Raw genomic sequence first — 22688 nt, 5'->3', positions numbered from 1 at the left:
ATGTTGAGATGGAGTTGTGGAGTGACAAGATTGGACAGGATCAGGAACAAAGTGATAAGGAATAAAATCAAAGTGACTGAAATTTCAAAGAAAATACAGGAGAGCAGATTAAGATGGTTCAGGCATGTTGAAAGAAGAGAAGAAGATTATGTTGGGAAGAGGACTGCAGGGAGGAGAGGAAGAGGAAGACCTAAGAAGAGATGGAAGAATTGTGTACATCAAGACCTGAGAGATAAAGGACTGAATGGAAACAAAGTTCATAACTGAGCGGACTGGAGAAGACTGACTCAAAACGCCAACCCCCCATAAGCAGGAAAAGGCTAAGAATAAGGAGAAGAAGAGTTACTTAACAGTTGAACCACATTGACTATGTAAAGTAAATCCAGATTAAAAGGGAAAAAAATATGTTTGGATGTACTTACAATGGTGAATTCCCTTCCTCTCCAAAGCCTGTAGCTTCAATACCAACCAACAGATCACTCAGAATGTGTTCCAATGGATGCTGTCCAGGATTACGAATTGTTGCGTTAATTCTATGCACATCATTCCCAGTCCTTGGTCTTAGTCTTGGATCCCTTGGGCCCATTTGAACGGGAAGCCCCAGACCTCTTTGGAATGCTTCCTGAATTATGGTTGTAAGGAAATGTCTATCCTCATCATCTGCAATTTCTTGATTATTTGGTTCTGACAAATTTGAATTGGGAGAGTTTTCAAGAATTTCTACAAATCCATTGTTACAATTCTGACAAAGCACTTCCTGAAACAAATTAAAGAATATTTTATTGAAGAGAGAAGATATCAACAAGGGTTTTTTTTTCCAAGAGGTTTGATAAAGGGAACTACAATTGCTAAGGTCTTATCATCCCAATATAAAACTTGGTTATCATGTTTGGATTAAGCAACCTCAAAACCCCTTGATTAAAAGTTGATTAAAAGTTGACTTGCAACTTGAAGGTTGTTTCATTCTGTAGATCAGTGTTATCAAAGCTCTCAGTAGAGCACTCTACTCTATATCCTCTGTACCTACCTACCCTACTCTACAAACTTGGATGAATCTGAAGACAGTGGTCTTGTGAGACCATGTCTAGTGCAAAAGTCTACATTGTACTGGTTTACCAAAATTTTCAACAACTTACATCATTTCTTCGAGTGACATTGTCAAACTCAGCCTCACATGTATGACAGTAATATCTTGAGCTCTCCAACTCCGGGGGACTCCAACTGACACTTGATGCTCCTTGCTCAGACATTTCCCTAGTGTATTTAGGTGACAATAAATGTAAAACAATAAAACTATGAAGGTGAAAAGTGAAAAATTTCACACTTCATCTAGGTATTTAATTTCACTGCTCTCTCAATTTAATAGTGGGGTTTGGGTTTGCTTTAGTATGTAAAGAACGTAGTTGTTGTTGTTGCCATTGCTTTTTGTAAAGAAGTTGGTCTGTCACCACTAGAGAAAAACTAATTATTGAAATAAAAACCACAAAATTATAATTTAGAAATTTAGTTGATAGGATGAAAATTTGAAAAATCCGAGAAAATTTTACTTTTCCAATAGGAAAAGAAAGAAGTGTTTTTATATTTTTTATATTATTATATTTATTATTTGAAGGGATTTAAAAAAAAAAATTGAGGGATTCCTGGGATTTTTTTGGGCTTTGTCTGGGATTTCTGCCAAAAGGCGGTTGACATTTTTTTTTTTTTTATTTTTCATTAAGTATTATGATTATTATTATTTTTTTTTTAAGATAGGACTTTTTTAAGATTTTTTGTAGTTAACTTTATATTATTATATTTATTATTTGAAGGGATTTTTAAAAAAAATTGAGGGATTCCTGGGATTTTTTTGGGCTTTGTCTGGGATTTTTTGTGATAGTCCCGTAAGAACACTACCACTACACTGAGCAGTGAGCATGAGATGAGCTGAGCACTGAGCCTGAGCAGTGAGCTTGGCGAGCGAAACCCCGACACTAGCGCTCAGGGTTCGACGAGTCCTTTTGGAACTTAGCCAATCCGGGATTGCGAGTTGTGTAGAACCCAGCATAACCTGCGTGACGGTAAAGTATATCACGATGAAGACGACACTTCTTCGTGACGTAGAAGAGTGACAAGATCAGATTTTATCCTGGGCTTCTATCTTGAATCTATCAGGATAAAAGACGAGTCTCTTCTGTTTTGTGTGGGTTACACAAATTCAGCCTGTGGGATAAGGGGGGTAATAAAAACACAGTTGGATAAAAATCTACAATTTATAGGTTACTATAATTTAAAATATTTTTATAATATTCATTTATTTATATTTTATGAAACATCTAGGATGCTTTCAATCTATTAAAAACTAGGTAGGTAGGTAGGTAGGTAGGTAGGTAGGTAGGTAGGTAGGTAGGTAGGTAGGTAAAAGAGTAATTAGTTGTTTTCATATCTATGTACAAGAAATACCTACTTTCAAAGTAGGTAATTTCAATAAAAGCAAGATCTTTTTGAACAGTCAGTTTTCACAATAAGAGAGAATCTTTTTAGTACTATTGAATAGAGAAGAGATTTACAGTTTTTACACATTTGAAACTCCACCCTACCGTATGACTCCAAAGCTGAGGCTTCCCCTTGTTAAAATACATGTTGTGACACCCTGTACTTGTAATAAATACACAGATCTCAGAGCATAATCTGTACATTTATCATAATTCAATTTAACTTAAGACATCACCTCACAAAACGCGTTACTAACGTGCTCTATGGGACGAAATCTTTAGTTAGCCTAGCGTGACAGTATGAGCCCGTGAACCACAATCAACATTTTTCACTAGTTTTACCCAAAATAATGTAAATTTGGTATCTGAGGAATCAAAGAATAGATCGTAGATCGTAGGTAGGTACATTTTGATAACTTCATCGAAAAAATAACATGAGTGTGACAAATTCAGCCTGTGGGATAAGGGGGGTAATAAAAACACAGTTGGATAAAAATCTACAATTTATAGGTTACTATAATTTAAAATATTTTTATAATATTCATTTATTTATATTTTATGAAACATCTAGGATGCTTTCAATCTATTAAAAACTAGGTAGGTAGGTAGGTAAAAGAGTAATTAGTTGTTTTCATATCTATGTACAAGAAATACCAACTTTCAAAGTAGGTAATTTCAATAAAAGCAAGATCTTTTTGAACAGTCAGTTTTCACAATAAGAGAGAATCTTTTTAGTTAGGTAATGTACAAAGCTTTGGACAAAGATTGGTTAGGTGACAACGAGGCTTCAGATAGAAAATTAGTAGTCTCATCTACCTCTTTTTTAAGCGGTTTTCCATAAAGCACTCCACACCTACAGTACGCTAAAAACATTGCATCCCAGTAGTCACTTTGTTGTACATAGAGTACGAGTGCGATTTTTTCATAGAATTAGAATAGGGCTCAGTATTTTTCATTACTAATATGAAAAGTACCTAGGTACCCCTAAGTACTGTAGAAAATCAAAAAGACTATCTAAATTAATTATTTAAAACACTCAGCTGGGTATGACTGTAGGTAAACCTAGTATTTACAACTAACTACATAGCATTTTTTTATCATTATTGAATCAAAAATCTACTAAAAACCCTCTCTACCTCTTTATCACTAACAGTATCCCTCTAAAATGAAAATATATGTTTTATGTATATTATGTTTTGTTTGCTATTAATAATATTATACTTTTTTTAATTGATCCCTTAATTAATTAGAAAAAATATTTATAAAAAAAGTTGGTTCATTATCAAACAAATGGTATTTCTCAAAATTATAATTAGAACTAGCTGTGGCAAGACTTTCAAAATCTGAGTCATCACAGCAAAAACTTCTGGACAAATATTGACGTAATTTAAATGCTGATTGATATCATCTTGCTGATAAAAGTCGCCATTTTCAATGTTGTCGAAATTAAAAATAACGGCCAATACAGATGATTTCATCAGTTGGTGGATAGATCCGAAATAATTACCCATCAGTTGATGCTTGTTAGTTACAAACAGAGTTATGTACACGGTATCGAAATGAAATTGATGATCCATTGAAAGTCACATGCCACTGAGAGCGAGGCATTGGGAAGAGAAGACGTCACATAAAAAAGATATGTTTCGAAGGGGGAAACTACGGACTATTAGAGATGATGTCAAGTTTATATTCAAGACTTGAACATTTAAACAGCCTAGGTACAAGTGCAGAAGCAATTCTACAACTAAAATTAAAAAGATATGTTTCGAAGGGGGAAACTACGGACTATTAGAGATGATGTCAAGTTTATATTCAAGACTTGAACATTTAAACAGCCTAGTTACAAGTGCAGAAGCAATTCTACAACTAAAATGAAATACTGTCTGAAAACATTTGTTCAATAAGTAGGTAATTATTCCGCGTCTCGGGTTGGTAATCTAAATAACGTATTTTGTACTTGTATTTAAAATGATGCCTACCTAATGGTATTCGTATTTTCAAGCAGAAGTAGGACATATGAAATTCGTAACTTACATTAAATATGTATAGTTATCAAGTCTGACAGGTATTCTATAGGTATGTGAAAACCTTAGAATCCCAAGAAAGTAGGTACATAAGTAAATAATATATGTAGTAACGATATTTTGGCGGTCACCACAGTAATCCTAATAAATCCATTTTGATATGATGGGAAAATATGTAAATTCATGTCCAAAATTTATAAATTAAAGTCAGGGAAGTGCCCTTACATATCCATCCAATACCAAGAAAACATCAAAATCTAATCAAAAGATTCCGTGAGATAGATGCACGTGTACCTCTTGGAAACTTACTTCCTAGCTATACATAATTGGGAACTGGTAACAGTTTCTACCTTTAGTGGTAGACAACTCTACAATTGACACCAAACAGAATCAACAGGAATGACAATTTACACAACACTATTGAATTTTACTGGGATTTTTTTTTTACGCGGAAGGGAGAGATTTTTAATATACCAAATGTACGAATAAATATACCTATTACTAATTATTCACAGGCCGTGGTTATGAACAGGGCTGAGATAGGCCATTCTGAGATGTTCTTGGCAAGTGGAAAATGATATGTGGTAAGCCTTCATGAGCTTGTAAATATGAAAACTAGGTTCAGTCACAGAGGGCTTTACTTGGGCAGAACTATTTGAAACTGATTGAGTAGAGTGAGCTGTTTCTTTCACTTGTGTATTAGATTTTGCCATCTTATTTGAATTAGGTACATTTATCTCCAAAAGTGAACTACTTGTATCAGAACTGTTTCTATCAGGAACATTAGACTGTGAAATGTTATGAAAACTAGGTTCAGTCACAGAGGGCTTTACTTGGGCAGAACTATTTGAAACTGATTGAGTAGAGTGAGCTGTTTCTTTCACTTGACTATTAGATTTTGCCATCTTATTTAAATTAGGAACATTTATCTCCAAAAGTGAACTACTTGTATCAGAACTGTTTCTCTCAGGAACATTAGACTGTGAAATGCATGCAACTTTTTTTATCTCCTCTTTGGGTTGCTTACTTATTGCACAAGATTTGTCAGTAGTACTGTCTTTATATTCAAGATGATTGGGTGATGAATGGCTTCTGGTATGAGACATTTTAGTGCTGGCATCACAATGGTTCTTTTTTGATCTCCTCTTTGGGTTGCTTACTTATTGCACAAGATTTGTCAGTAGTACTGTCTTTATATTCAAGATGATTGGGTGATGAACGGCTTCTGGTATGAGACATTTTAGTGCTGGCATCACAATGGTTTTCTTTATCCCTGATACTTTGATGTTGAGAAGAGGAGGTTGTAGAAGATTTTTGCTTTGAATCAGTAGTATTTTCTCTTTTAGGATAGCTTTCAGTCTGAAAAGTAAAAGAAAAATTGTTGATACCTTATGTGACACCAAATTAAAAGGTACACTTTGAGTCAAATTACACAATGGAGAAAAAACTTTTTACAGGTATGTAAGTTTCAGTCACTCTATCAAAACTGTCTATGCATATTCTCTTTCCAAGTCCTCTATTTCTTTCATCTCCACAATCCATTTCACCCCTAAACCTCTCCCCACTCCATATCCCAGGTAAATAATAAGTAACTTACTTTATGAGAATCAGTATTATCAAAACTTGAAAATGTTTTTTGCATGAGTGGTTCAGGAGTACTTTTCCACCATCTGGATGGTTCATGATGTGACGAATATCTTGGAGACGTCCCATAACCTCTGGATTGAGGTGGAGTGTAGAAACGAGATCAATGTTTTTTGCATGAGTGGTTCAGGAGTACTTTTCCACCATCTGGATGGTTCATGATGTGACGAATATCTTGGAGACGTCCCATAACTTCTGGATTGAGGTGGAGTGTAGAAACGAGATACTTGTTTCCGTTGGGAGAGAGATTTGGATCGATTATACTTGTTTGGTTTAGATCTCTGACCAGCAACTAACTCTGCAATGTGATTGGATTTGCTCGTTGACACTGGATACACCAAACTACCCATGTGAGGGGGTGAGTGAGACTGAAACTAAATAAGAAATAGAAAATTATTACCATTGAGTCTCTAATGAATAATTACCCAATCAAAGTAAGTTCCAAGTTTAAACTTTGTATTTAGTTTTTCTCCCTTCTAGTCATTATTCTTTTCATAAACAAACTTTAAAATGTTTCCTGTGCTTGTACAGATAGTATTATTGAATTACAGATCCAGGCTTAAGATTATTGGAGAGAGTACTTACCTACCTATACCTAGTAATTAAGTACTTAAGTAACAATTCTCATTTATATAGCAAATTAAAAATGAAAAAATGCTTAAGGGTGTCAATAACTAGTTGTTTTACCTTAAGTATATGCTGAAATGGAACAAAGAGTTCCTTTACACCAGCAATAAGCCACTACTGTATTGTAACTTAACAAATAATATTGAGGCGATCTGGATGGGGAGGAAACCTCCTCGGGCGGAGTGACTTCGAGCCCTATACTCCCGTTCAGGGCGATCTTGATACTGCTCGTCTCCGGGTGCATTGGCGGCATGCACTGGGGAACAAATCATAGATAGATGAGATAAGATATAATTTGTAATAAAATTAAATTTTGTTATAATGGAGGAAAATCGTATTTGTTTAACTTATGGGTGTTTTCTCTTTGCCAGTTTAACACTTGATTTTTGTCTTTAGGAAATGAAGAGTAAAGTTGTATTTTATTATGTGACTTTTTTTTCCAGTCATCATACGAAATTTCTCTTTGGACTAGTTTGGACTACAAACTACCCATGTGAGGGGGTGAGTGAGACTGAAACTAAATAAGAAATAGAAAATTATTACCATTGAGTCTCTAATGAATAATTACCTAATCAAAGTAAGTTCCACTACTGTATTGTAACTTAACAAATAATATTGAGGATAAAATTCCATAAAATGGCTGCAGTCAAACCCACACCCTCCTGAACATCAGGAGTATCAGGCAAGTGCCCACTACATCACCAAATAAATTCAGAAGCCACAACAATGAATAAGAAGGCTCCTTTATGTGTTCAACCTAACCCTTTTATAACACTGATCTCTGCTCATTTGTGACAGCTCCTTTTTGTAGTAATTCCAGTGACATGACTTTTTAACAAGTACCTTCCAAAGTAGAAGCCACAACAATGAAAAAGAAGGCTCCTTTATGTGTTCAACCTAACCCTTTTATAACACTGATCTCTGCTCATTTGTGACAGCTCTTTTTTGTAGTAATTCCAGTGACATGACTTTTTAACATGTACCTTCCAAAGTTATAACTCACCTCCAGCACATCGGGTATGGAACACAGGAACTCGATTACACGTTTGGACTAGCAGCGGGCGTGGTTGTACCGTTACGTCCAAACTAGTCCAAAGAGAAATTTCGTTACATTTTGTATGATGACTAAAAAAAAGTCACATAATAAAATACGTCTCATTTTGTTGGGGGGAAAAATAGGTCTTTCTTTCGTACGGTAATATCAAATTTATCGTACGGTACTACCAAATTTATTGTACGGTAATTCCGTTGATTGATAGAAACTGGCAACAGTGGTAACGCTGATCCATGCAACTTTAGCACTCATCAGGAGACCCCGAAGAATGATCTTAACTTCCGATAGCTCCATGATTGTTTGGTGATGTGTTAATCACAGAAACAGCCTTACTACTGAGGATACTGATTTAAGTAGTACTGAGGTACACAAGAGGCAAGCAGGGCCTATACTTTCCACTGAATAAACTGTTCACTGATCTCAGGTCCTACCTAAAACACAACACACTAGTCTTCATTTTGGTGTTACTTTGGTGAATGTATCTTCTCTGGTATTAGGTGGTAGGTAGGTAGTTATTTTTCTTATGTCACTTCACTCACTTCTACATTGCAGATAGCTGACAAATCACGTTTCCTTTTGGCAAAAAAGAAGAAAAGTTTATTCGAATTTTCGAAATTGATTTCTAAAATTCTAAACTCATTACTCAAAAGCAAAACTCAAAATCTCAAATTTAAATTTAAAATTCACAAAATCGAAAAACATGTGACAAAAGCAACTGGCAACAACGGCAACATGAACATGCTGGATCAGCATGCACCAGCGTTGCCAGTTCGTCATCGGAATATCCGCACGATGAGGTTACCGTACGTCTACAATAAAATAATAATGGTACACATGTTGCGAAATGAACAGTGAACAGTGCGATAAAAGTTGGTATACCTAAAACTCGGTTAGAGAAAAGTGCAAAATACCTACCTAGGTAATCAAAACTTCGAAAAAAAAGTCAATCTCTCTAGAATCAATATATTGTCCAAGACAATTAAAATACACCTAAAAAATCCTAGGTTTTCTTGAGTTAGGTGTATCAGCGCGATTCTTCCAAAGTTATAACTCACCTCCAGCACATCGGGTATGGAACACAGGAACTCGATTACATTACTGAACCCAAACTCTTTGAATGGAATGGGGGCTCCTTCTTCACTTTGAAAATCATGCAGTAACTGTTTTACAGTGAGACCATCTTTAGCACTCATCAGGAGACCCCGAAGAATGATCTTAACTTCCGATAGCTCCATGATTGTTTGGTGATGTGTTAATCACAGAAACAGACTTACTACTGAGGATACTGATTTAGTACTGAGGTACACAAGAGGCAAGCAGGGCCTATACTTTCCACTGAATAAACTGTTCACTGATCTAAGGTCCTACCTAAAACACAACACACTATAGTCTTCATTTTGGTGTTACTTTGGTGGATGTATCTACTCTGGTATTAGGTGGTAGGTAGTTATTTTTCTTGCCATGCAAACTGATACACACTGACGCTGATACACCATGTTGCATGTTGGGCATGTCACATGGTACATGGTAAACTTTTTTTCGAACACATGAAAGTTTGTAAAAAAATCCTTACGTAGGTACAGGTTTATAATTCTCTATAGATCACTCATCACTCTAGTCCTAAATCTGGAAGAATATAAGACTTGATTTACATGGGATATAGGTACTCAGGCTTATATCCAAGTACCAATATGTTTACACTAAAGTAAAATTAAGTACCTACATATGTAAAACAAAATACTTACACTGAGTCACGGAATCAATGATGCAATTTTTTTTACCCCGCCGGGAATCGAACCCGGGTCTCCCGCGTGCAAGGTCACTTCACTCACTTCTACATTGCAGATAGCTGACAAATCACGTTTCCTTTTGGCAAAAAAGAAGAAAAGTTTATTCGAATTTTCGATAACCAACTCAAAAGTACTCAAAACTCAAAATCTCATATCTCAACTCAAATTTAAAATTCACAAAATCGAAAAACATGTGACTGTGACAAAAGCAACTGGCAACAACGGCAACATGCTGGATCAGCATGCACCAGCGTTGCCAGTTCGTCATCGGATTATCCGCACGATGAGGTTACCGTACCCACGTCTACAAATAAAATAATGGTACACATGTTGCGAAATGAAAAGCGCGATAAAAGTTGGTATACCTAAAACTCGAAACTCGGTTAGAGAAAAGTGCAAAATACCTAGGTACCTAATTAAAACTTCGAAAAAAAAAGTCAATCTCTATCTAGGTTCTAGAATCAAGATTGTCCAAGACAAAATACACCTAAAAAATCCTAGGTTTTCTTGAGTCAGGTGTATCAGCGCGATTGCAAATTATTTGATGAGCAAAACGAATCCTATCCGCTTAGAATTACGGTAGAAAAAAAAAAAAAAAAAAAAAAAAAAAAAAAAAAAAAACACTTACACTGATGCTCTGACGATGTTCGGAATGCATGCCGCTCATTTGAAAATGCGACACCCCAAGTTCTTCGAGACTGGATTTGCGTGTGTTGAGGCCAAGACCCTGGCGTAGGGAGTTGGACCTCTTCAGGAGGATGTCATCCACCACTCGGAGCGAGTTGGAACGACCTCGGAACTGTCCGGCCACTGTCGGACTGAAAAAAAATGGATGTATATTGAATATTGATTAAAGACTGATTCGAAGCTTTTTTCCGGACACTTACTTGACATCAATAAACAACAATAATAAAATACTAATAGAGTGATCTTTATCTCGTCTAATAAATGTGCCGAAAACCCATGAAACTATGTTTCGTGTTAATATAGGCCGGTTGGCACTTCGAACTCTAGGCGCGAACGCAGGCCTGACAGTGATTTCTCGTCCTGCCTTGCGTGCAACACTATTTTTCTATAAGATTAGGAATGAATAATAGTGTGATTCTTGACAGAGTCAAAAATTGTACCTACTTCCGGGAAATCACCTAGACTTGTGATTACAAGGATTTTTTTCTTTCTTTTGCAGGCATGGATAAAAACCCGCTTACCTGTCTGGCAGGGATAAGGAGTTGGCCTTGGTGGTAACCAGGGGCGGAGGGCGAGGTGACGGGAACACAATACCCGAGCCTCGCCTTGAGCCCAGCCCTGGTAGGAGACCTCCTAGATTAGACTGAGAGCAGAAGCTGATGTTCGACTTCCGACGACTGTTGTGCCGCTCGAAGGTTTTCTGGGCGGAAAATGGAGTGGGCCTTATCAGGTATCTGAAATGAAAAGTAGATTGAAAGGGGTTATTGAACGAAGGAACGAAGTTCCAGGCTCCAGGGCTCAAGGATTTTTCCAGTTGATTGAAATTGCGGTGATAGCCTTGTCATTTCCTAACATTAGGCCGTTTTATGTGCAGGGGGTATATTGGGAGGCTCCAGGGCTCAAGGATTTTTCCAGTTGATTGAAATTGCGGTGATAGCCTTGTCATTTCCTAACATTAGGTCGTTTTATGTGCAGGGGGTATATTGGACAAGGACGCAGGGTAGATTTTGCAAGTAAAATTAATGTTAAGTTGGGGCCTCAATGCGAGCTTAAACTCGGTCGTTAAACTCTTGGATTAGGCTCTCTGATTGACTGAAAGTGAGAAACCAGATTGCTCAATTCTTCAAATTAAATTGACCCCAAGAGCAAGAAAAACCTCGCCGCTTGACAAATGGAGTGTGCCTGAAGGCATGTGATGTGTTCCAATTCACTCGACCCCGGAGTTAAACCGGGTTTAAACTCTGTGCCCGGGCCATAAGTTCAAATGACATCCATGCCATTTACCTATAGGTACTCAGTGAGTACCCGGGATTGGCAATTTCTAATCCCAGGATTGGATCCCCTACTTCTTCTTCTTCTTCTTCTTCTTCTTCTTCTTCTTCTTCTTCTTCTTCTTCTTCTTCTTCTTCTTCTTCTTCTTCTTGTTCTTCTTCTTCTTCTTCTTCTTCTTCTTCTTCTTCTTCTTCTTCTTCTTCTTCTTCTTCTTCTTCTTCTTCTTCTTCGCTCTTTCCCATATTCAGATGGGGCCAGCTGTAGAGTGATCGCTTTGAGGCCAACTGGATTTGGGTAAGCAAAATTTTCCCACTGGATGCCCTTCGCAATCAACTTTCGCTATTGTTATAGCATAAGGTTTAGATTCCCTACTACTCACATGATATCGCCCTCCTCCAGTTTCAAGTCACAGCTCGGATTGATGATCACATAGGACAGATTGTTCCGCTTCTCGCTGACGTCATCATAGTCAATCCCGGGCAAATTTAACGAGTCCATCCGAGATCGCACGAGGTTGGCGACCTCGGCTCTCTCGATCAGCTGATTGTGATTCTCGCGAGCCTCGTTACCCATGTTGATTGTGAACTGAAATGGAAAACGCGACCGCACATTGAGGGATTTGTCAACGAAAGTGTGAGTATCAATCTTAAAGGGAAATATGGGGTACCTGCCTTGGTGGTGTAGTGGTCAAGACGCTCGCCTGGTAATCAGGAAGGCATGGGTTCAATCCCAGCCGAGGTATGGAATTTTATCCTCAATATAATTTGACCAGAATAATACATAGTAGGTAGTAGCCTACTGCTGGGTAAAAGGGACTCCTTTAGTCCTATTCGAGCAGTAATAGGCACTATTACATATTATTTCTTAGCTCACTCTGTCCGAATTTTCAAACCATAAGCCATGTCCACACATAATCGACGCCGCGCCGTCGATCGATGTCGACTGAAACCGTACACTGCCTCGACAACATAGATTCACTTCTCCACCTCGTCGATCGACGGCGTCGACTATGGTGTTGACACAGCTTTACAACTCATCCCTCCCAAGGTGGTGGTTAAGTGTTGTGGTCAAGGCGCTCGCCTGGTACATAATCAGGAGGGCTCCTTTCAAGTCTTACCTCACTCTGTCCGAATTTCTTTTTACACCCGGTCGGCAGGCAATTGGTAGGGATAGGCATATAAGCGTCAGCCGCGGGCTCTGGGTCTAACATCTAGACATAGCGAGCAAGGAACACAAGAGAGAAGAGGAAGTCATGCATCAATGTCTACAGAGCAGAGAGCCGTAAGAAGGTACCAGGGGGTGGACTTAGTGGTCGGAGATGTGAGTGAGTGAGTTATATCGAAAGAACTACTCTTTTCAGTGAACTACTCAGTCAATGAGTCAGATCCTAAAAGGCCAAGTTAGCTTGGAAGGTAGCACATCTGCCTTGTAAGCACCAGGCCGCGGGTTCTATTTCCGCCCGGAGCGGATTTTATCCTGAACAAATAAGGTTCGAATTCGAAACGGCTGACTTTTTCCTATCCTTTCTTCTCCCTTCGCTTTGGGGACGATAAGATCTTAGTACTTACAGTTCCCTCTGTCAAACCTCTTAACCCTTTGGTGACCTGTGTAAATTGTAGTTTAAAACTGTAGTTTGTAAACTGTAGGTTACATACAAAATAAAAGAGTAGTTCTTTTCTTGTTATAACTACACATCTCTACTTGATATGGTAGGGGGATTGGAGGGGAAGGGGCAATGCATTGCTTCCAAAAATACATGAGAGATGAGAGAGTAAAGAAAAGAAACAAGATAGTATACAGAATGGAGATGCTGAAAACATGCTGGGGGAGAAATGAGATGTTCTTGCCGGGACGTTAGGGATTAGGTTTTGAGTGTGGGGAATCATGTTGAATAGGTACCAATGAGTGTCACAAACGAGGTGAAAAGAAATCGTAAAGAGGAACACACAGTAACATTTCCTCACATCATCTCGTCTGTGGTGCTAAAACTCATCTCTTATAACCCCCGGAACGTGTGTGACGGAAAAAGATTCTGACATACAAAATAAAAGAGTAGTTCTTTTCTTGTTATAACTCGCTCAGTCTACACATCTCTACTTGATATGGTAGGGGGATTGGAGGGGAGGGGGCAATGCATTGCTTCCAAAATTACATGAGAGATGAGAGAGTAAAGAAAAGAAACAAGATGGTATACAGAATGGAGATGCTGAACACATGCTAGGGGGAGAAATGTGATGTTCTTGCCGGGACGTTAGGGATTATGAGACACTTTCAGAGATACTGATCGACTTGGGTTCTTTTTTGGACTAGAGGTTTTCTTGCTCTCAAATTGGGCAACCATCGAAACGGGATAAAAGTGATACCAATGGATAGAATAGAATAGAATATACCCTGTTTATACTGCAAGAATGAGACTGGAAAGTCCCTTTACTCCCACAGTCTAAACAAGGTCTTAAGTAGGTATTTGTTACAAAGTAGGTGTAAATTTTATAAAATAAAATGAAATTTTATAGAATGGATAGAGCTTGACGCCAGCTTTTCACTGATATGCATAACTCAATTGCGCCCAAAAATACCAAAATGGACACAGGCGCCTTGTCCAATTATGTAATGTGTAGGAGGTATTAACTAACTTAATGAGGTAAGTATTAAATTAAAAAAATAAAATTAATCACTGTAATAAAATATACATAGTTTAAAATTAAAAGAATAATGTCAAATCAATAAGTTAAGATACAAAACGAAGGATTGAATACTGTCTAGCAGAAAGTACCAAACCTACATTACCTACTCAAGGTATAAAATAAAGGTCGAATCTATATAAAATAAAGGTCGAATGTAATACAAGTGGGTGAATAGGTTACTATAAGGATCAGTTAGTGGAGATGTCAACTAACCTGAGGAGATTCAATGCTGGACATATCCTGAGTTCGGTAGATACCAATAGGAATCTCACACGTGGTTGAGCACAGCTTCTGATACAGACGACCGTAGGTTCGAATCCACATGTCGTCCTTGGTGATTTTCATCTGTAGATATATGTAAATTAATTGTTGTGGCAATAGAGAGTTTTTGCTACCAAAATTAGCGTCCCGTTAATTGAACTCATGTGCATCGCTTGTGCAGAAAATTTTCGCCAAATAACGCTAACGAGTTCAGTTAACGAGACAATTTTGGTTGATGTCTATTCATCACTTAATATTACTTGATTTACTGACGAAAATTTCATTGAGCCTACTGATCCTCTTTTTTAGTTGAGTGTTTTTTTTTTTTTTTTTTTTTTGGTTTTAAGTAGAACAGTTTTCCTGAAGAACCTCTACCGACTAACCACTGTTAGGTCATTTCAATCTAAAAACAGAGAACCTTGGAAAGAAAATCCCATTCTTTCGAGATTCGCCTCCTGAACCTTCACCTTCAACGAGCAGGACTACTTGTCGTTCGGAATAAAATCGTGTCGTGTTTGGTTCGAACACTCTCCTTTAAACTACATTACGAACACTCTCCAGGACATTCGGGGGGGAAAAAATCGTGTGAAACTCACAAATGTGAAAGGGACTTTACGGAGGCTGTCACTCACCGAGGTTAGAAAGCCAGAGCCGGGCGCCTGGTCCACACCGAGTAGCAGTCTAATGAATGTGATCACATAGTCCTTGACGAAGGCCTGGTACAGAAGAGTATCCAACATGGACGCCGAGAATACAGAGCCTGCTGCAAACGGGAGACGAAACATGTAGGATATGTGCGAGCCTCGCTCCTTCTCTTTCTGAAAACGGATATTGATTGATTAATTGGTAGAAAGATAGATTGATTGATTGATGAATAAATTGATTGAAAGATTGATTGGTTGATTTAATAATTTTACAATAATAAAAACATGTAGGATATGTGCGAGCCTCGCTCCTTCTCTTTCTGAAAACGGATATTGATTGATTAATTGGTAGAAAGATAGATTGATTGATGAATAAATTGATTGAAAGATTGATTCGTTGATTTAACAATTTTACAATAATAAAGTGATAGCCTTCCCTTGACTAAGTTCTAACTTTCTGAGATTAAACCCATTTGTAAAGGCTGTGAGGGAATGTTATTGGTACAATAATAAAGTGATAGCCTTCCCTTGACTAAGTTCTAACTTTCTGAGAATAAACCCATTTGTAAAGGCTGTGAGGGAATGTTATTATTCTTTCCTTCTCTGTTTCCTTTCACCATTTCTATGTTCCTCTTTCTGTTCCAATAGTCACAGACCAATAACGGATGGTTCTGGAGATTGGTGCCATGTCTACGGTTCGGGCCAATGGTGGTTCCATTAATACACTATACTAGGTACATTTTACTACTTCATTGGTCTCGTATGCACTGAATTAATGTCCAAATTCTCGAAATTCTAAAAGAAAAACTCGAAAGTGAAGCAAGAAACGTTTACGTTTACCTTCTAGTCACAGACCAATAACGGATGGTTCTGGAGATTGGTGCCATGTCTACGGTTCGGGCCAATGGTGGTTCCATTAATACACTATACTATATTTTACTACTTCATTGGTCTCGGATGCACTGAATTAATATCCAAATTCTCGAAATTCTAAAAGGAAAACTCGAAAATGAAGCAAGAAACGTTTACCTTTTCCATCTTGGACAGATGCAGTGCATACTTGTCCTGCGCGCGGAACTGCATGAACCGCATGTTGCTACTCTGAGACAGCTCGGTGATGGTTCGAATCCCGGGGAAGAATTTGAACATGGTTTGCACGGCCACTATCGTGTTGCAGTCGGCTAGGGTGTCCTCTTCCGCGGAATTGGAAAGCTCCTTGTTCACAACCACCACGTTTTCCGCCAGGAGAATGCCGGCCCGCAGCAAATCATCCAGGCTGAAGAGGTAAAATTCAACAGAATAGAATGCCAGACTAGTTAGCTTTTGCACGGCCACTATCGTGTTGCAGTCGGCTAGGGTGTCCTCTTCCGCGGAATTGGAAAGCTCCTTGTTCACAACCACCACGTTTTCTGCCAGGAGAATGCCGGCCCGCAGCAAATCATCCAGGCTGAAGAGGTAAAATTCAACAGAATAGAATGCCAGCCTAGTTAGCTTCGAGGGTGGCGCGTCTGCCTTGTGAGCGCTAGGTCGCGGGTTCGATTCGCGGGGCTAGAATATTCCCCCCCTAATACTGCCAAAATGAGACTGAAAAGTCCTTTTACTCTTGCAACGCAAAAAAGATCTAATGTACCTATGTAGAATATACATTTTAATAGGTACTAACCTAAGTATGTATAAATTACAATTATAAAAAGAACCCATAAGGAACGATGAGAAATATTGTAAGTTTTATTGAAGGGGTGTCCAGTCGATGATGTCAATCGACGCGACGAGGTGAAATTATGTTAGCGAAGCAGTGTGGACGGTTCAGTCGATGTCAATCGGTGGCCGATCACACAAGAGGAGGTTGTAGAAGATTTTTGCTTTGAATCAGTAGTATTTTCTCTTTTAGGATAGCTTTCAGTCTGAAAAGTAAAAGAAAAATTATTGATAACTTATGTGACACCAAATTAAAAGGTACATTTTGAGTCAAATTACACAATGGAGAAAAACTTTTTACAGGTATGTACAATCAACATTTTTCACTAGTTTTACCCAAAATAATGTAAATTTGGTATCTGAGGAATCAAAGAATAGATCGTAGATCGTAGGTAGGTAGGTACATTTTGATAACTTCATCGAAAAAATAACATGATGATTGTGGCACAGAGCTCTAAGACTACTTTAATACCAGAACCGTATTACAATGACTGACGTTTGGAGTAGTATTGGTATCACTAACATGTAGACCTATTTGAAAGGTCCAAGGTTTAGCCTCGCCGAGAAGTCGGGAAATCTTTAGTTAGCCTAGCGTGACAGTATGAGCCCGTGAACCACAATCAACATTTTTCACTAGTTTTACCCAAAATAATGTAAATTTTGTATCTGAGGAATCAAAGAATAGATCGTAGGTAGGTACATTTTGATAACTTCATCGAAAAAATAACATGATGAGTGTGGCATAAAGCTCTAAGACTACTTTAACACCAGAACCGTATTACAATGACTGACGTTTGGAGTAGTATTGGTATCACTAACATGTAGACCTATATGAAAGGTCCAAGGTTTAGCCTCACCGAAAAGTCAGATCACCACACACCCACACTAAGAGCCATGCATGGGCTGAGGATCATACCAGATCCATAGAAGCTTAACCCATCCTTTAGGGCTGTTTAGCCCCTACACCTAAGCCTCAGATTGGGCTTTTTGTGAATGGAGTTAAGCTGAATCATGACTGGCATCATGACGCGGGCCGGGTTTATAGTCACGACGGACCAGAAGGCCGCGGTTTATAGCCACCGGTTTCGCACAACGCTATTGAGGCGACGGCCCCACATCAGATGATATCATACCATGGTCCCCTGTAGATGTTCAGGGTCCGATGGCCCGGTGGGGCGCCCGGAAGAAGGGCCAGGGGCGTGCAGGGGTAGGTTACATACAAAATAAAAGAGTAGTTCTTTTCTTGTTATAACTCGCTCAGTCTACACATCTCTACTTGATATGGTAGGGGGATTGGAGGGGAGGGGGCAATGCATTGCTTCCAAAATTACATGAGAGATGAGAGAGTAAAGAAAAGAAACAAGATGGTATACAGAATGGAGATGCTGAACACATGCTAGGGGGAGAAATGTGATGTTCTTGCCGGGACGTTAGGGATTATGAGACACTTTCAGAGATACTGATCGACTTGGGTTCTTTTTTGGACTAGAGGTTTTCTTGCTCTCAAATTGGGCAACCATCGAAACGGGATAAAAGTGATACCAATGGATAGAATAGAATAGAATATACCCTGTTTATACTGCAAGAATGAGACTGGAAAGTCCCTTTACTCCCACAGTCTAAACAAGGTCTTAAGTAGGTATTTGTTACAAAGTAGGTGTAAATTTTATAAAATAAAATGAAATTTTATAGAATGGATAGAGCTTGACGCCAGCTTTTCACTGATATGCATAACTCAATTGCGCCCAAAAATACCAAAATGGACACAGGCGCCTTGTCCAATTATGTAATGTGTAGGAGGTATTAACTAACTTAATGAGGTAAGTATTAAATTAAAAAAATAAAATTAATCACTGTAATAAAATATACATAGTTTAAAATTAAAAGAATAATGTCAAATCAATAAGTTAAGATACAAAACGAAGGATTGAATACTGTCTAGCAGAAAGTACCAAACCTACATTACCTACTCAAGGTATAAAATAAAGGTCGAATCTCTATAAAATAAAGGTCGAATGTAATACAAGTGGGTGAATAGGTTACTATAAGGATCAGTTAGTGGAGATGTCAACTAACCTGAGGAGATTCAATGCTGGACATATCCTGAGTTCGGTAGATACCAATAGGAATCTCACACGTGGTTGAGCACAGCTTCTGATACAGACGACCGTAGGTTCGAATCCACATGTCGTCCTTGGTGATTTTCATCTGTAGATATATGTAAATTAATTGTTGTGGCAATAGAGAGTTTTTGCTACCAAAATTAGCGTCCCGTTAATTGAACTCATGTGCATCGCTTGTGCAGAAAATTTTCGCCAAATAACGCTAACGAGTTCAGTTAACGAGACAATTTTGGTTGATGTCTATTCATCACTTAATATTTTTGACAATACTGAAACATGGCCAAGATTAGATACAAGATAAGATGAGAGATATACTACGGGATGGCCATGCTACGACACAGACCACATGAGCCTATGCAGAAGTTGTTTCATTACCATGAAATAAATACGGCGGTAAAACACCCATCTTTAAAAATAAAAAAGCCAATAATACAGATCCCTTGATTCCTTCCCCTCTTTGAAAATTCAATTTTGCCGTCACGTCATAAGGACAATACCCACTAGGTATAGGTAGGTACCTAAGGTACCCACATTTTGGGTATTTTCCCTCCTTGGTTAGATCCCCCAGATCGGAAGTCCATTTGAAAAAAAAAAAACACCCATTGAGCCTTCAAACTCGTTAGAAATTAGAAAGAAAGCTAAATTTTAAACGATAGATTCACTACACGATTATAATTTCCAAGACATATTTAGGCACTATGAAAAGTACAAGCTACTTGTACTTTTTTGGACTATTCCTACACTTACTAAGCTAGGACAAGGATTCCTACTGAAAGCGAATGGGTACCTACACCTGTTTAAAAATTATAGGTATGCAGTTAGGTACATAATGAATGAGGTACCTACATTAACATAAAATCTAGTAAAAAGCTTTCACCTATCACCCAAAGTGTAGGCACCTATCTATAACCTACTGTAATCTAAAATTCTAAATCGAATGACTACTGGCGTATATCTACTCCCTCGCACCGCCCCGCAACCATTTCCCTTTAGGCCCCCTGTGGGTCAAAAGTGGATTGACAAGAGGGATGCTCCAAACTATAGACAGATGATTATTGTCTATTTAGGGCCCTCGGGGCCCCTAAATGGCCAGGGCTGTGGGGGTGAGATATACACCAGTGTCACCAGTGCAAATGAGTATTCGTGGTACTATAATAATATTATTCTTGCATCGAGATAATTAAAAGATAATAAACAGGCTGTGGAATTGGAATTTATATTAGGAAAAATAGAGTAAAGTGAAGCAATGAAAAACATTCATTCGTTCATTTCGTTTCGCAGGCCCGTAGATAAAAGATATAAGAATAAAAAAATATTTAAGTTGGGGGGCGGGGAGAGGTAATTTTAGTACCTTCTGCACTCCATGTCACTACCTAGGGATTATGGAGGTGATTTTTGTATGATTGTCCTGTAATTACCATAATTATGGAATATTCAATGATTTATGGAAAATAATAGGTTAAAAATACTTAAATACAAATAAAAACCTAGGTACCAAAAGTATTAAAATTAGAACAGGTCACGACTACAAGAAAAGAAATAAAATTGTAAATTTACACTAGGTTATACCTACCTAATAATAGGTAGGTAAGGTACCTACATCATTTTTTTTTTTTTTTTTTGTAACAGTACAAACACAATTCAGATAACAGGAAAGAAAAAATATGTTTTCAAAATTCGCATTTTACAGGTCAGCATTACCAGCACTACAGGAAAACACAGAATGGCGGAGTCGCGGGATGCAGGAAAAGACTGGAGAGGAAAGACAGAGGAGAATGAAGAGGGTAGGATGAAGAAAGCGGCGAAGAAGGGAGGGAGGAGAAGGAGGAGGACGGGAGAAAGAAGAGGGTAACAGGAGGAAAGGCATCAAAGAAGGAAGAAGAGGGAGAGAGATATGAGGAGAAGGCAGAGAGGAGGTAGAAGGGAAAGAGGAATGAAAGAGAGGAAAGAGGAGAGAGATATAAGGAGAAGGAAGAGGGACGAGAGAGGAAAAGGCGAGGTGGTAAAAGTGGTGAAGGAAGAGAAGTATCGTATCCTCGTAGAACTCAGGTAACTCGGCGGGCCGAACGCCTACTAGCGCTACGCCATACTTGCGGTGCGAATGGAAACTAGCGTACGTGAAGGATTTGCCTTCGTACTCGCCGAAGAACCGGGAGTCGGCCAGGAGGATGTGGTAGATTTCGTTCCCGGAACAGCGCCCGTACAGACGGTGCCACTCCTCCTGCGAGATTTGACCTTCCCTGTGGAACACAAGGAGGAACGTTGGTATGTATTTGATTGTTTCTTTAAACGAAGAATGACGTGAAGAAGAAGAGGAAAAATACAAAAAAAAAGATGCCTGAAGGAGGAAAAGAAAGTGAGGAAGAAGAAGGAGCAGAAGAAGAAGAAGAATAATGAGATGGAGAACAAGAAGGAGGAGAAGAAGAAAGAGTGACAAGAGAGAAGGAGGAAAGAAAGGAGAGAGGCAAAGGGAGGAAGGAAAGGAGAGATATTTACGAAGAGGGGAGGGAAAAAGAGAAAGGGAGGAGAGGAGAGAATAAGAAAGGGAGAGTGAGTGAGAGAGAGAGAGAGAGAAAATAAGGGAAAAAGAGAGATACCTTTAGAAATTTACGTTGCGTTAATACATAATGTACCCTATTAGACAGGTATCTTGGTAAAGGTACACACGCAATGTGGAAACAGGATGTAGTTGTGAGCTTTCTAAAAAGGGGTAGGGTTCTAGGTTCTAGGGTATTGGCACGCACGATAAAATAAACGTCAGCTTAGCTTAGCTTTCATGTAGAAGCATCTAAAACAATAAACGCTATCATTTATCTTGTGCTTATCTCGAAATCAGATGTCCAATAGAAGGTCCCTTGGCGGGTTTAACAAAAGGCTTTATTGGAGATTTTGCTGATGAAAGATTTTTTTTTCTTCTACTCGCCGAAGAACCGGGAGTCGGCCAGGAGGATGTGGTAGATTTCGTTCCCGGAACAGCGCCCGTACAGACGGTGCCACTCCTCCTGGGAGATTTGACCTTCCCTGTGGAACACAAGGAGGAACGTTGGTATGTATTTGATTGTTTCTTTAACCGAAGAATGACGTAAAGAAGAAGAGGAAAAATACAAAAAAAAAAGATGCGTGAAGGAGGAAAAGAAAGTGAGGAAGAAGAAGAAGAAGGAGGAGCAGGAGAAGAAGAATGGTGAGATAGAGAACAAGAAGGAGGAGAAGAAGAAAGAGTGACAAGAGAGAAGGAGGAAAGAAAGGAGAGAGGCAAAGAGAGGAAGGAAAGGAGAGATGTGTACGAAGAGGGGAGGGAAAAAGAGAAAGGGAGGAGAGGAGAGAATAAGAAAGGGAAGAAAAGGAGAGGAGAGGATAAGAAAGGGAGAGAGAGAGAGAGAGAAAATAAGGGAAAAGAGAGATACCTTTAGTAAATTTACGTTGCGTTAATAATGTACCCTAATAGACAGGTATCTTGGTAAAAGGTACACACGCAATGTGGAAACAGGATGTAGTTCCGAGCTTTCTAAAAAGGGGTAGGGTTCTAGGTTCTAGAGTATTGGCACGCACGATAAAATAAACGTTAGCTTAGCTTTCATGTAGAAGCCTCTAAAACAATAAACACTATCATTTATTTTGTGCCTATCTCGAAATCAGAGGTTTCCAATAGAAAGTCCCTTGGCGGGTTTAACAAAAGGCTTTATTGGAGATTTTGCTGATGAAAGATTTT

The 22688-nt window shown here is 38.5% G+C and overlaps 3 protein-coding genes across 3 annotated transcripts in view; all 3 read right to left on the bottom strand.

The window, feature by feature from the left end:
* Positions 1–418: 418 nt before the first annotated feature.
* On the bottom strand, positions 419–1571 carry LOC103507891 (E3 ubiquitin-protein ligase RNF126-A-like). The gene is made up of 2 exons (XM_008472410.3): positions 1137–1571; positions 419–757 (listed from the first exon to the last, which is right to left on the bottom strand). Exons 1-2 carry the CDS (start codon positions 1248–1250, stop codon positions 419–421), a joined length of 453 nt encoding a protein of 150 aa, XP_008470632.1. The 5' UTR covers positions 1251–1571.
* A 4048-nt stretch (positions 1572–5619) lies between these two features.
* LOC103507816 lies at positions 5620–6237 on the bottom strand. Its single transcript, XM_008472337.2, has 2 exons — positions 6093–6237; positions 5620–5854 (listed from the first exon to the last, which is right to left on the bottom strand). The coding sequence occupies exons 1-2, from the start codon at positions 6206–6208 to the stop codon at positions 5656–5658; spliced, it is 315 nt and encodes a 104-aa protein (XP_008470559.1). The 5' UTR covers positions 6209–6237; the 3' UTR covers positions 5620–5655.
* A 590-nt stretch (positions 6238–6827) lies between these two features.
* LOC103507881 (potassium channel subfamily T member 2-like) overlaps positions 6828–22688 on the bottom strand; it is a 57818-nt gene continuing 41957 nt past the window's right edge. Inside the window, exons 14-24 of the mRNA XM_008472400.1 lie at positions 20976–21219; positions 18933–19064; positions 17022–17062; positions 16188–16605; positions 15147–15332; positions 14467–14598; positions 12687–12779; positions 11949–12154; positions 10819–11031; positions 10239–10428; positions 6828–7022 (exon numbers count right to left, since the gene is read on the bottom strand). Coding sequence (XP_008470622.1) covers positions 6828–7022; positions 10239–10428; positions 10819–11031; positions 11949–12154; positions 12687–12779; positions 14467–14598; positions 15147–15332; positions 16188–16605; positions 17022–17062; positions 18933–19064; positions 20976–21219 — 2050 coding nt within the window. The remainder of the gene's footprint in view (positions 7023–10238; positions 10429–10818; positions 11032–11948; positions 12155–12686; positions 12780–14466; positions 14599–15146; positions 15333–16187; positions 16606–17021; positions 17063–18932; positions 19065–20975; positions 21220–22688) is intronic.

This window comes from Diaphorina citri, unplaced genomic scaffold (assembly GCF_000475195.1).
Source record: "Diaphorina citri unplaced genomic scaffold, Diaci psyllid genome assembly version 1.1 scaffold18, whole genome shotgun sequence".
Classification (NCBI taxonomy): Eukaryota; Metazoa; Arthropoda; class Insecta; order Hemiptera; family Psyllidae; genus Diaphorina; species Diaphorina citri.
Note: the sequence above shows the minus strand (reverse complement) of the source record. Positions and strands in the feature narration are given on the sequence as shown.